This window comes from Gigantopelta aegis, chromosome 11 (assembly GCF_016097555.1).
Source record: "Gigantopelta aegis isolate Gae_Host chromosome 11, Gae_host_genome, whole genome shotgun sequence".
NCBI classification, from domain to species: domain Eukaryota; kingdom Metazoa; phylum Mollusca; class Gastropoda; order Neomphalida; family Peltospiridae; genus Gigantopelta; species Gigantopelta aegis.
The window spans coordinates 9,258,588-9,269,828 of NC_054709.1; the positions used below are offsets into that span (position 1 = coordinate 9,258,588).

General features: G+C 38.7%; 2 protein-coding genes across 2 annotated transcripts; both read right to left on the reverse strand.

Annotated features, from left to right (window-relative positions):
• Positions 1 to 122: 122 nt before the first annotated feature.
• Positions 123 to 2,177, reverse strand: LOC121385609 (procathepsin L-like). The gene is made up of 2 exons (XM_041516354.1): positions 1,890 to 2,177; positions 123 to 238 (listed from the first exon to the last, which is right to left on the reverse strand). The coding sequence occupies exons 1-2, from the start codon at positions 2,033 to 2,035 to the stop codon at positions 139 to 141; spliced, it is 246 nt and encodes an 81-aa protein (XP_041372288.1). The 5' UTR covers positions 2,036 to 2,177; the 3' UTR covers positions 123 to 138.
• A 1,353-nt stretch (positions 2,178 to 3,530) lies between these two features.
• LOC121385533 (cathepsin L-like) lies at positions 3,531 to 8,608 on the reverse strand. The gene is made up of 5 exons (XM_041516241.1): positions 8,477 to 8,608; positions 6,536 to 6,640; positions 5,177 to 5,329; positions 4,473 to 4,596; positions 3,531 to 3,646 (listed from the first exon to the last, which is right to left on the reverse strand). Exons 1-5 carry the CDS (start codon positions 8,606 to 8,608, stop codon positions 3,531 to 3,533), a joined length of 630 nt encoding a protein of 209 aa, XP_041372175.1.
• Between the last annotated feature and the right edge of the window lie 2,633 nt (positions 8,609 to 11,241).

The following is an 11,241-nucleotide window of genomic DNA, read 5'->3' on the forward strand; positions in this document are numbered from 1 at the left end:
CACTTTTTGATTTTCATTCTTAAAAAGTTTAAAATATGGATTAATATTCATGTTTGGCATCAGGGGCCAAGTAGTCTCTCCTGGTATGACCCCACTACCCCCATCCCCTCCCCCACTTCGTCCTTGAATCTGTGGACATCACACTGTTGGGTAGCTGGCATGGCTGGCTACTCCACATCTGTTGCCTTGGTTATGTGCCATGTAAATATAGCCTTCCATTCCCCAGTCTTTCCCAAAACTGAAATAATAATAATAAAATTAAATAATTGCTATTGCAATCGCAGTATCTGCTAATTGAAGAATGCTGATAAATAAGTAATGGATTTAATTAAGATGTGTTTTTAAAGGTGTGTTGAATGGAGGAAAGGAAGGGACAATCTTTATTTCTGATATGCAAACAACTTTATGTATTAACAGAAGAAAGAACTTTTATTAAAAACTTAAGAGATTTGGTTTTAACTTGAAATAATTGAACATGCATGTTCCTTTTGGATTAAGAATTGTATATAAAATAAATTAGGGATTCGCTAAGTATGTAAAGAAAAACTACTGAATAGGAATTAAATGTAATATTAACCCCTAAAAAAGAGAACGATCTAAACAAATAATTGAATAGTACACCGTTTTACGATTCCAACTTGGAGCTAAAATCACCATGAGTGCTTATTTATCCAGGGTCGTAGCTATCCAATGGGAGTTGCCCCCCACCCACCCACCCACTTACCCGAAAACAAATACCCCCCCCCAAAAAACCCCACCCACACAACAACCACCACCCCCCCCCCCCCCCCCCCTTTCCCAACAACAACCAAAAAACATCCGGTAAAAAAGAACATGACAATATACTTGTTATTAATATTGACGTTTTTAAGTAGGTATGTAACCTCCCTGAAATGGCTACAAAATGGTATTTTAGAGTTCAAAATTGCCTGGGTGGGGTGGGTGGGTGCATGCCCCCAGACCTCCTACTAGTGTCTTACGCCGTCCATGTTACATGTTCCAAGAAATCATCTGCCCCACCCCCCAAAAAAAATTAAAAAATAAAATAAAATAAATAATGAAAAATAAATCCTAGCTACGCCCGTGTCATCTTGTACATTTAAAGGAACATTCCCGAGTTTGCTGCATTGTAAGATGTTTCCGACTAATAAAATATTTCTACGATTAAATTTACATATTAAATATATTTTCTTGTTTAGAATATCGGTGTCTGTATATTCAATGTGTTTCTGGTCGTCTTAATGTTTGTAAGAAGCCCAAACTGGATTTTGTCTTCAAATAATTTCGTAAGTAAGAAAAACAATATTTTAGGAAATAAAAAAAGAAATTTAACCTAGTACAAATATTAGAACGATCAGAAACATGTTTAATATACAGATACTAATATTTTATGCAGAACAATACATTTGATACGTAATTACAGTCGTTAAAAAGTCTGTTAGTCGATAACATCTTTAAACTTGCAGCAAACTCAGGAATGTCTCCTTTAGAAATAAGACTAAAGTTGTATTCTAACCGGCCGCGAACGACGCGAGCGATGCCAGCGATTATAATTTAGAAATCATTGATTTGAATCGCCGTATCCTAACCGCACGTGTACGGCGCTTCGGATAAATGTGTCGCGTCGCACGCATCCAGTTCAAATACGGCAATTGAAGTCCATGCTTTCTAAAATAATCGCTCGCGTCGTTCACAGCCCGTTAGGATACAGCTTAAAATGCGACGCCATAATCATTACTTCTCAGACGCACGTGCGTTTTTAAAAATATGAATAATGCATTTTGTGGTATTAGAAACACCAGGATGACCAGAAACAGGAATGTCCCTTTAAGGTGTTCTTAGTGCTTTAAATTCGTAAAACGGCGCCCTGCAGCGGGACAATTTAGTACCTGTTCTTAGCAATCCAGTAGTCTTGTCCGTCAGACGTCGTGCCATACCCAACCACCAAGACGGCGTGGTTCAACACGGTGCCACTACACGTGCTGGGCCCGTACACCCCGCTCTTGTAGAAGGCGAAGTCGGGGGTGGCGTCCATGGCAACGGCGACGGGGCCGACGTTGGCGACAGCCTCCTGCAAGGCAGCCTCGTCACCCCTGTTGACGACCACGTAACCCGTTAACGTAGCTCCGACTCCAGATTCGGTGAAGCGACATTTGTCATTCTGCAGGATAAATAGGAAATGCTTTATTTAACGACGCACTCAACACATTTTATTTACGTTTATATGGCGTCGGTCAGGATAAATAATTTGTTTTATTTAACGACGCCACTTGAGCACATTGATTTTTTATCTTATCGTCGGCTATTGGACGTCAAACATATGGTCATTGTGACACTTTTTTTTTAGAGGAAACCCGCTGTTGCCACATAGGTTACTCTTTTACGACAGGCAGCAAGGGATCTTTTATTTGCGCTTCGCACAGGCAGGACAGCACAAACCATGGCCTTTGTTGAACCAGTTATGGATCACTGGTCGGTGCAAGTGGTTTACACCTACTCATTGGAGTCGGTATCTGGATTAAAAATCCCATGCCTCGACTATATATAAACTTAAGATTTACTCACTTTACCCTCATATGGGTAGGACACACCCTGTGTTTCCGAAAATTCACTGTTTCCGGATTTAGTGAATTTCGTGCAGTCATGAAAAATGTGAAAAAACAGCATAATTTGAATTTGTTAAAAATGCTCGTGCATGATTGTTGTATAAATACCTGTGTGGGACAAAGCAATGAAGCAGTATCAAAAAGAACATCAGATAGATGCCGAGACTGACCCAAGCAGAACGCAACAGAGCTATCGGTATGGACGATATGGGGGCCTCTCAACGGCAGATTGCAAGAACCTTCAATTGCAGTCAAGCCGCCATCAGGAACTTGTTGAGCCGTTATCAGCAGACAGGCTAGGCACAAGACCGTGCAAGATCGGGAAGACCAAGGGTCACAATGCCAGTTGAAGACAGCTACATCCGGACAATCCACCTGCGGAACCAATTCGTGACGGCAATGTCAACGGCGGCGACGGCACTGGGACACCCCATCAGCAGACGAACAGTCTTACGACGACTCCGCAGGGCTGGTATCGGAGCTTTCCGCCCCTTCCGTGGAATGGCCTTGACCCCTCTACACCGTCAACGCAGATTACAATGGGCACAAACTGTACGTCGGTGGCAGCGGCGTGATTGGGAAAGGGTGCTGTTCACGGATGAAAGTCGCTTCAACATGTTCCGAAATGATGGCCGAGATCGTGTTATCGACGTAGGGGAGAGCGACTGGCGCCGAACAGCATCCAAGATGTGTACCCTTTTGGTGGAGGCGGCGTCATGGTATGGGGCAGTATTTGCGGTCAACGGACAACAAGACTTCTCATTAGCCGTGGAAATCTGACTGGTCAAAGATACAGGGATGAAGTGTTGCGACCTGTTGTAGTGCCATTCTTGCGTCAACAGCCTAGGGGTACCCTTTTGCAGCATGACAATGCACGACCTCATACAGCCAGACTTGTTCAGGATTATCTCAACAACGTTAACGTCAACGTATTGCCTTGGCCATCATGTTCTCCAGACATGAATCCCACAGAGCATCTCTGGGATCATCTTGATCGACAGCTGAGACAACGCGTACCTCCCCCAGCAAATCGACAGTAGCTTAAATAGGTTTTGTTGGATGTTTGGCGCAGAATTCCTGCTGACGTGATCCGGCGACTGACGACATCCACGAGGAGACGTGTTTTGGCGTGTATTGATGCAAGGGGTGGTCACACACGCTACTGAGGACATGTCTTGTCCCATGATTTGACTTTAGAAGCACCTTTTGAAGGGACTCTGATTGTGTCATTTTAAATTTTGACCCCATGTCTCTTTCGCTCGGCCTATCGATAGTGCACCATCGATATGGCAATGCTTTTTTGTAAAGACATTGGAAAATGATTCCTTTCAGTAAAATAATCATCATATACATCACATCTGTCTTGTTTTTCTTTATGGACCTACTGAACAAGGTGATAAGTTTCTTTTGCCTGTTAGTTTATAATTAAGGTTCAAGCACGCTGTCCCGGAAGCACACCTCAGCTATCTTGGATGTCTGTCCAGGACAGTGGGTTAGTGGTTAGTGAGGGAAAAGATGGTGTAGTGGTCTTACACCTACCCAATGAGTCGTTAAAACTCGCTCTGAGTGGGAGCCGGTACCGGGCTGCGAACCCAGTACCTACCAGCCTTGTGCCCGATTTAGAAAACTAGATGTCCTGAAATGCAATTTCCTGGATTCTACAAGTAAAATGAATCCCTGCCTTTAGATTTACTACCAATAATATTTTTTATTCAGAATTATTGGGGAAGGTAGCACCCCCCCCCCCCCCCCCCCGCCCCCCCCCCCCCCCCCCCCCCTCCTCCGATGTGCATGAACTGCTACATTTTTATGGTATCCGGGCGACTCTACTATTTGCGTCTTGGTGGCCAGCAATAGGTCTATTACCTTCTTTGGTGGAACAGTCAATAAGGTTCTGCGCGGACAAGGTGACTAACTTTCCAATCTTCAAGAAACGCCGACCTTCTAGGGCGCCATTGGCAGCGAACGCCCAGCACGACCCGCACATGCCCTGCACAGAAATAAATTGGTTTATTCATTAAAGCCTCAGTGTTCGGGATGAAACATTTTAAGATTATTCTTTTAAAAGTATATTTTGAAACAAATTTTGTTTGTTTAGTTTAACGACACCACTAGAGCACATTCATTGATTTATTAATCATCGACTATTGGATGTCAAACATATGGTCATTTTGACACAGTCATAGAGATAAAACCTGCTACATTTTTCCATTAGTAGCAAGGGATCTTTTATATGCACCATCACACAGAGAGGATAGCATATACCACGGCCTTTGATATACCAGTCGTGGTGCATTGGCTGGAACAAGAAATAGCCCAACGGGCCCACCGAAAGGGATCGATCTTAGGGTTTATTCATTAAAGCCTCAATGTCCAGAGTGACATATTTTAAGATAATAATTTAAAGAAACAAATAAAGTCGATTCAAATGCAAACATAAGGAATAGTGTCCTCGTAAAACAGATCTCGAAGCAAAAATTGTTGAGCACATTATAATTAATTGTCATTCTAAGCAATAAAATAACGTTTCATATAATCCCAGTTGCACTGAGCAAAATGATACATGCTACCTGATTGGCTACTTCCGTAACGGCTCCTTTGTCCCTCCAATCAACTTCGTGTGGAAATTTTGAATTCTTTGAGGCAACGTATACATCACTGTGCCGTCTTGTTTCTTCCTCGGGCACGTAGTAACCGTACATCGTGTTTAGTTCCTCTTGCATCTGTCAATAATAATACTTTTAATAATAATGATGATAATGATGGTGACGATGGTGGTGGTGATGGTGTTGGTGACGGTGGTGATGGTGGTGGTGGTGGTAATAATAATAATAATAATGATATGATGATGACGATGGTGGTGGTGATGGTGTTGGTGACGGTGGTGATGGTGGTGGTGGTGGTAATAATAATAATAATAATGATATGATGATGATGATGATGACGATGGTTGAGGTGGTGATAATGATGATGATGATGATGGTTGAGGTGGTGATAATGATGATGATGATGATGATAATGATGATGATGATAATGATGATAATGATAATGATGATAATTAATAATGATAATAAAAAGTAGTTATAGTAGTAGGGGCGGGACGTAGTAGTAGTAGTAGTAGTAGTAGTAGTAGAAGTAGTAGTAGCAGCAGCAGTAGTAGTAGTAGTATTGATAGTAGTAGTACTACTACTAGCAGTAGTAGTAGTAGTACTGTAGTAGTAGTAGTAGTACTAGTAGTAGTAGTAGTCGAAGTAGTAGTAGTAGTAGCAGCAGTAGTAGAAGTAGTAGTAGCAGTAGTAGTAGTATTGATAGTAGTAGTACTACTACTACTAGTAGTAGTAGTAGTACTAGTAGTAGTAGTAGTAGTAGTAGTAGTAGTAGTAGTAGTAGTAGCAGCAGTAGTAGTAGTAGTAGTACTATAGTAGTAGTAGTAGTACTAGTAGTAGTAATAGTAGTAGTAGTAGTAGTAGTACTACTAGTAGTAGTAGTAGTACTATAGTAGTAGTAGTAGTAGTAGTACTAGTAGTAGTAGTAGTAGTAGTAGTCGAAGTAGTAGTAGTAGTAGCAGCAGCAGCAGTAGTAGTAGTAGTAATAGTAGTAGTATTGATAGTAGTAGTACTAGTAGTAATAGTAGTAGTAGTACTAGTAGTAGTAATAGTAGTAGTAGTGGTAGTGGTAGTAGTAGTAGTACTAGTAGTAGTAGTAGTACTACTACTAGTAGTAGTAGTAGTAGTAGTAGTAGTAGTAGTAGTAGTAGTAGTAGTAGTAGTAGTAGTATTAATTAATTAATTAATTAATTAATTAATTAATTAATTAATTAATTAATTAATAAGTGCCTGAAGGATTTTTATTTATTATTATTATTTTTTATTATTATTATGTTTTTTACAACGATTAGTATTCAATCTAAGCAGCGTCATAGTACTCACCATATCGGCGAATCTGTTTACTTCCAATGTATAAGTTAATCCAGTTACTGAAGCTTCATTGTTGAGCTTTTCAATATTTCTACGTTTTTCCGCCATATTGCCATCCTAAAAAATATATTTAAAAATATGTCTTTATTAATTTTATTTATTTATTTATTTATTTATTTGTTTGTTTGTTTGTTTGTTAACCTCAGAAACATATATGGGTGTGCGAACGATGGTATTCCAGGGGGCAATATTTTAAATCTTAGGTAACTGGAACTCTGTTCACGTGATGTTTTCATCCAGGTAACCGATTGTTTGGTTACACGAATCATATTTGCAAATCGAATAAAGTTATGGTGATCCTTAACTTAGTGACTTTTAATTATCCAACTGGCAGTCCGCGTGAATTTAACGTTGCGTAACCGATACGCGAACAGAACGACCGTTCTCGTGAAATATTGTGTTGTGGTATTCGAAAGATGGGAATGCCAGGTCAAATCAACCAACTTCTCTATTTCTTTATCTGTATTTCTTTTCAAACTTCTACTTTAGGCCATCTGCGGCATTAGGATATATTTGATCAATATTCAGAATTTAATGTCATTGAATGTCAGATGCCTTACAAGCATTGTTAAAGGGACATTCCTGAGTTTGCTGCAATTTTAAAGATGTTATCGACTTTTGAACGATTGTAATGACATATCAAATATATTTTTCAGCATAAAATATTAGTAGCTGTATATTAAACGTGTTTTTTTATCGTTCTAATATTTGTACTAGGTTAAATTTCATTTTATGTCCAAAAATATATTTTTTCGTACGTACGAAATTATTTGAAGACAAAATCCAGTTTGGGCTTCGTACAAATATCAAGACGACCAGAAACACATTGAATATAGGCTACAGGCACTGATATTCTAAACAAGAAAATATATTTAATATGTAAGTTTAATCGTAGATATATTTTATTAGTCGGAAACATCTTACAATGCAGCAAACTCAGGAATGTCCCTTTAATTAATAGTGTCTTCTTAAAAGCTTATTCCATTCGTCACTATATAATATAAACGAATGAATGAATGAATGAATGAATAAATGAATGTTTAACGACACCCCAGCACAAAAATACACATCGGCTATTGGGTGTCACAAATGGTAATATAAACGTACCAAATTCCACTGAAATCGTATAGAGGTAGACTTGAAAGTAAATTATTTTATCTAGAATGTCTCAATATCAGTGCACCCCTCCCTGAAAAAACCCTGCATCCACCTCTGGTGATATATATGTACAGTGCATGGTGGTGTACTTTGGAATACTGCAGTTTCCCTTTTTAAACGTTGCGTACCCTTCATGGATACTATAGGTGACTTTTACATAAACGTTGAATCCCGTCTTTAAATACTTTTAAAGGGACATACCCTAGTTTGGACCCATGAAAACTGACACTAAGTTTAGTTACTCTACAAACCTGTAACACATTTGGATAAAGTTACAATTAAGTGAAACATGAGTCTGTGACTTTGAAATGGTGAAATACCCCTAAAAATAGACTACAACTCGACTCCATAACTGTTCCTTCTCAAATGCACGTGAGTTTTTAAAAAATATAAGAAATACATTTTGATATTAAAAACACCAGAATGACAAAAAAACTTCGAATGTACGGAAATGGATAATCTAAACCATAAAATCTAAATAAAGTATGATTTCAGTTATAAAAAAAGGCTATAATAGTAAAACAAATAAAACTAGGTTATGTCCCTTTAAACATTGCACGTTTACCTAGAAAAAAATCCTGGATCCTTTTGTGAATAGCAAGTGGAAAGTAACAGGTCAGTAAAAAAAAACATTTAAGCAAAAAAATCTTTTCATAAATTTCTTGGAGTATGAAAATCGAGAGCATGTAACCTGAAAGAGTCTTCTTTCTCCGTGTACTGTTTTCTGTACATGACCTTGTACTCGTCCCAGTCCGGTTTCCGCACTCCGTGTTTCTCCCCCAGTACGGATCCAACCAGCAACAGGACAAACGTCAGCAGCATGCCAACGTTGATGAGTGTCACGGTCGCGGTCAAGTTCAAGGTCATTTAGAGCAATCTGCAGTGAAACATCATGGAGGAAAGTAGAATTATACCTATGTTATTAAAGCTTTGAACAAAAATATGATTACTTCTAGTTGCAGTAGTGTTATATATTGACATTGTGAAAAAGAGATTGTTTTTGTTAGTCTTTCTTTCTTTTACTTATTTTCGTGCTTATAGCCAATTAAAGTTCGAGCACGCTGTCCTCATATCCTCAAGTCTCACACATTTGTAACAAACATCACGCTGTCACGCAAAGTTATACTACAATCTCACACTTTTTCTAAAAATAAAAATATTTTACAATCGTGGTTCATATTTTAGAGCTGAATGGAATTATATGCTGATTTTTATGCAGGTCTCTCGGTTCAATACCAACAATCACTCGCGGGTGCTACCGATGACCGACTTGTATGGTTTTTAACATTAACCGTATTAATTAGTAAAACTTGCACTTGCTCCATTTTGTTTTGGATTTTTAATAGGTTATTTTTTTTTTTTTTATATAGAGATTTGCATTTTGAACTTACACAAACAACAACCAAAAACTTCGCCCTGGACCTGACCAAGAGCCTACAGTCCCTGGACCCTAATTTTATCACGCCTAACAATTGCCACAGGTTGACAGCTCTGTACAGTCCTGGGCTGTCTGTCTAGGACAGTGGGTTAGTTGTTAGTTGGTTAGTTGTTAGTGAGAGACAAGCGGTTGTAGTGGCCTTACACCTACCCATTGTGCCATTAAAACTCGCTCTGGATGGGAGCCGGTCCCGGGCTGCGAACCCTGTACCTACCAGCAGTATGTCCGATGGCTTAACCACGACACTACCGAGGCCTTTTTTTACTTTATAAAAAACAGAAGAAAAAAGTTACAACGGCTGCTAGCCACGGGCTTGACAACAAAGAATCTATAGGCCTAACCTGTCAAAAAAGTTACCTTCACGAGGCGGAGAAAAGTAAGAAATAAACATTAAAGATAAAGACACCTAACCGCTTTTGTTAGTGACACATGATCTCCTTCACACACCTGTATTAACAGATGTCTTTGTAATCGGGATCAGTTTTCTTTCCATAAAGGTTCGGCAAAACAGTTCGACTTTCCGTAACATCGGAAAAATATGTGTATTCATTACTGCCCAACAGCTATATTGGGTCGCAAACTAATTTTGATAGTAAAATGATGGAAATACGTGATAAAAAGCTCTCAGGTTAGCACATTTTGCCCGAATATCTCTATCAACTTTTGCTCCAGCACTGGTAGGTACAGGGTTCGCAGCCCGGTACTGGCCCCCACCCATGGCGAGTTTTTAACGACTTGATGGGTACGTGTAAGACCACTACACCCTCTTCTCTCTCACAAACCACTAACCACCAACAACTAACCCACTGTCCTGGACAGGCAGCGCAGATAGTTGAGGCGTGTGCCCACGACAGCGTGCTTGAACCTCAATCGGATATAAGCACGAAAATAAGTTAAAATGACATGAAAGGATTACAATTAGACGTAAGAAACGAGTCATGGTTTAATGGCTTTCTGCAAGGTGTTATTACAATTCGCATCGTGAGAACATGCCTTAATGTTTTAGCTGAAGTGGTAAATTTAGTGATTGTTACGAGTTTATTCTAGTTATTTAGTTTACAGTAATACCTGTACGTCTAAGTTGGATTCATGGCTTAAGTCTACGTTGTGCTTGAAATCCTTTTACGTATGTCAAATTTTACTTTCTCCACTTCAAAATAAAAGTTTCAAGTCTTTCCAATAACTAGTTTAACTTTGGTAGATCCATTCAACTGTTTTTTGTTTTTTTCTCGTTACAACCAGTGCACCACAACTGGTCAAAACCCGTGGTATGTGCTTTCCTGTCTGTGCGAAAGATCCCTTGCTGCATTAGGAAAAATGTAGTGGGTTTCCTCTGATGACTACGTGTCAGAATTACCAAATGTTTGACATCCAATAGCAGATTATTAATTAATCAATGTGCTCTAGTGGTGTCATTAAAGAAAACAAACTTTATTACCAGTTTCTGTCACTGTTTGATTCATCATGAAGGGTTCGATATTTTTTGTATTTCACGGTCGGGAATATTAATGATTTGAACACACCTTATCCTCTTAGTATAATAATATTATAATATATGTTTTTTTTTAAATTATAAAAACTTAGTTTCTTATTTGAAATATTAATGTTTTCCTATGCAGTCATATGTATTTTATTTCTATATGTATAATTATGTACAAATTAATCTAGTATTCTACAACAACAAATTTGTTAAACATCTTCTTTTTTTTTCTATTAAAAAGAGTCTAATGGTTTGACTGCACATGTACTATCTATGCTTATTTTAATGCATATATTCAGAGTGTATTAGATTGATGATGTAAACTACACCAAATTTTTTTATTTATTGTTCCATATTTACAAAAAAACCACAAATAAACGTCACTGTATACAAGAAAGTCACATGACATGCTGTCAAAGTTAAAGGTTGTCAAACATGGATTTTACACATGAGAACATTCGTTTAATAGTGTGTGAATCCACCCCTGGCGCGAATACACTCGACACATCGTTGCCTCATGCTGTTGATCAGATGTCTGAAGAATGGCCTGCCACTCTGCCATAAGAAGTTGACCCAGATCAT

Coding starts and splice junctions, on each gene's coding strand:
- LOC121385609 (XM_041516354.1), bottom strand. CDS start 2,035: ATGGACGCCACCCCCGACTTCGCCTTCTACAAGAGCGGGGTGTACGGG. Junction 239..1,889: donor TACTGGATTGCTAAGAACAG/GTACTAAATTGT, acceptor TTATTATTTCAG/TTTTGGGAAAGACTGGGGAA.
- LOC121385533 (XM_041516241.1), bottom strand. CDS start 8,608: ATGACCTTGAACTTGACCGCGACCGTGACACTCATCAACGTTGGCATG. Junction 4,597..5,176: donor TTACGGAAGTAGCCAATCAG/GTAGCATGTATC, acceptor ATTTCTGTGCAG/GGCATGTGCGGGTCGTGCTG. Junction 3,647..4,472: donor TGACTGTTCCACCAAAGAAG/GTAATAGACCTA, acceptor AACCTATTTAAG/CTACTGTCGATTTGCTGGGG.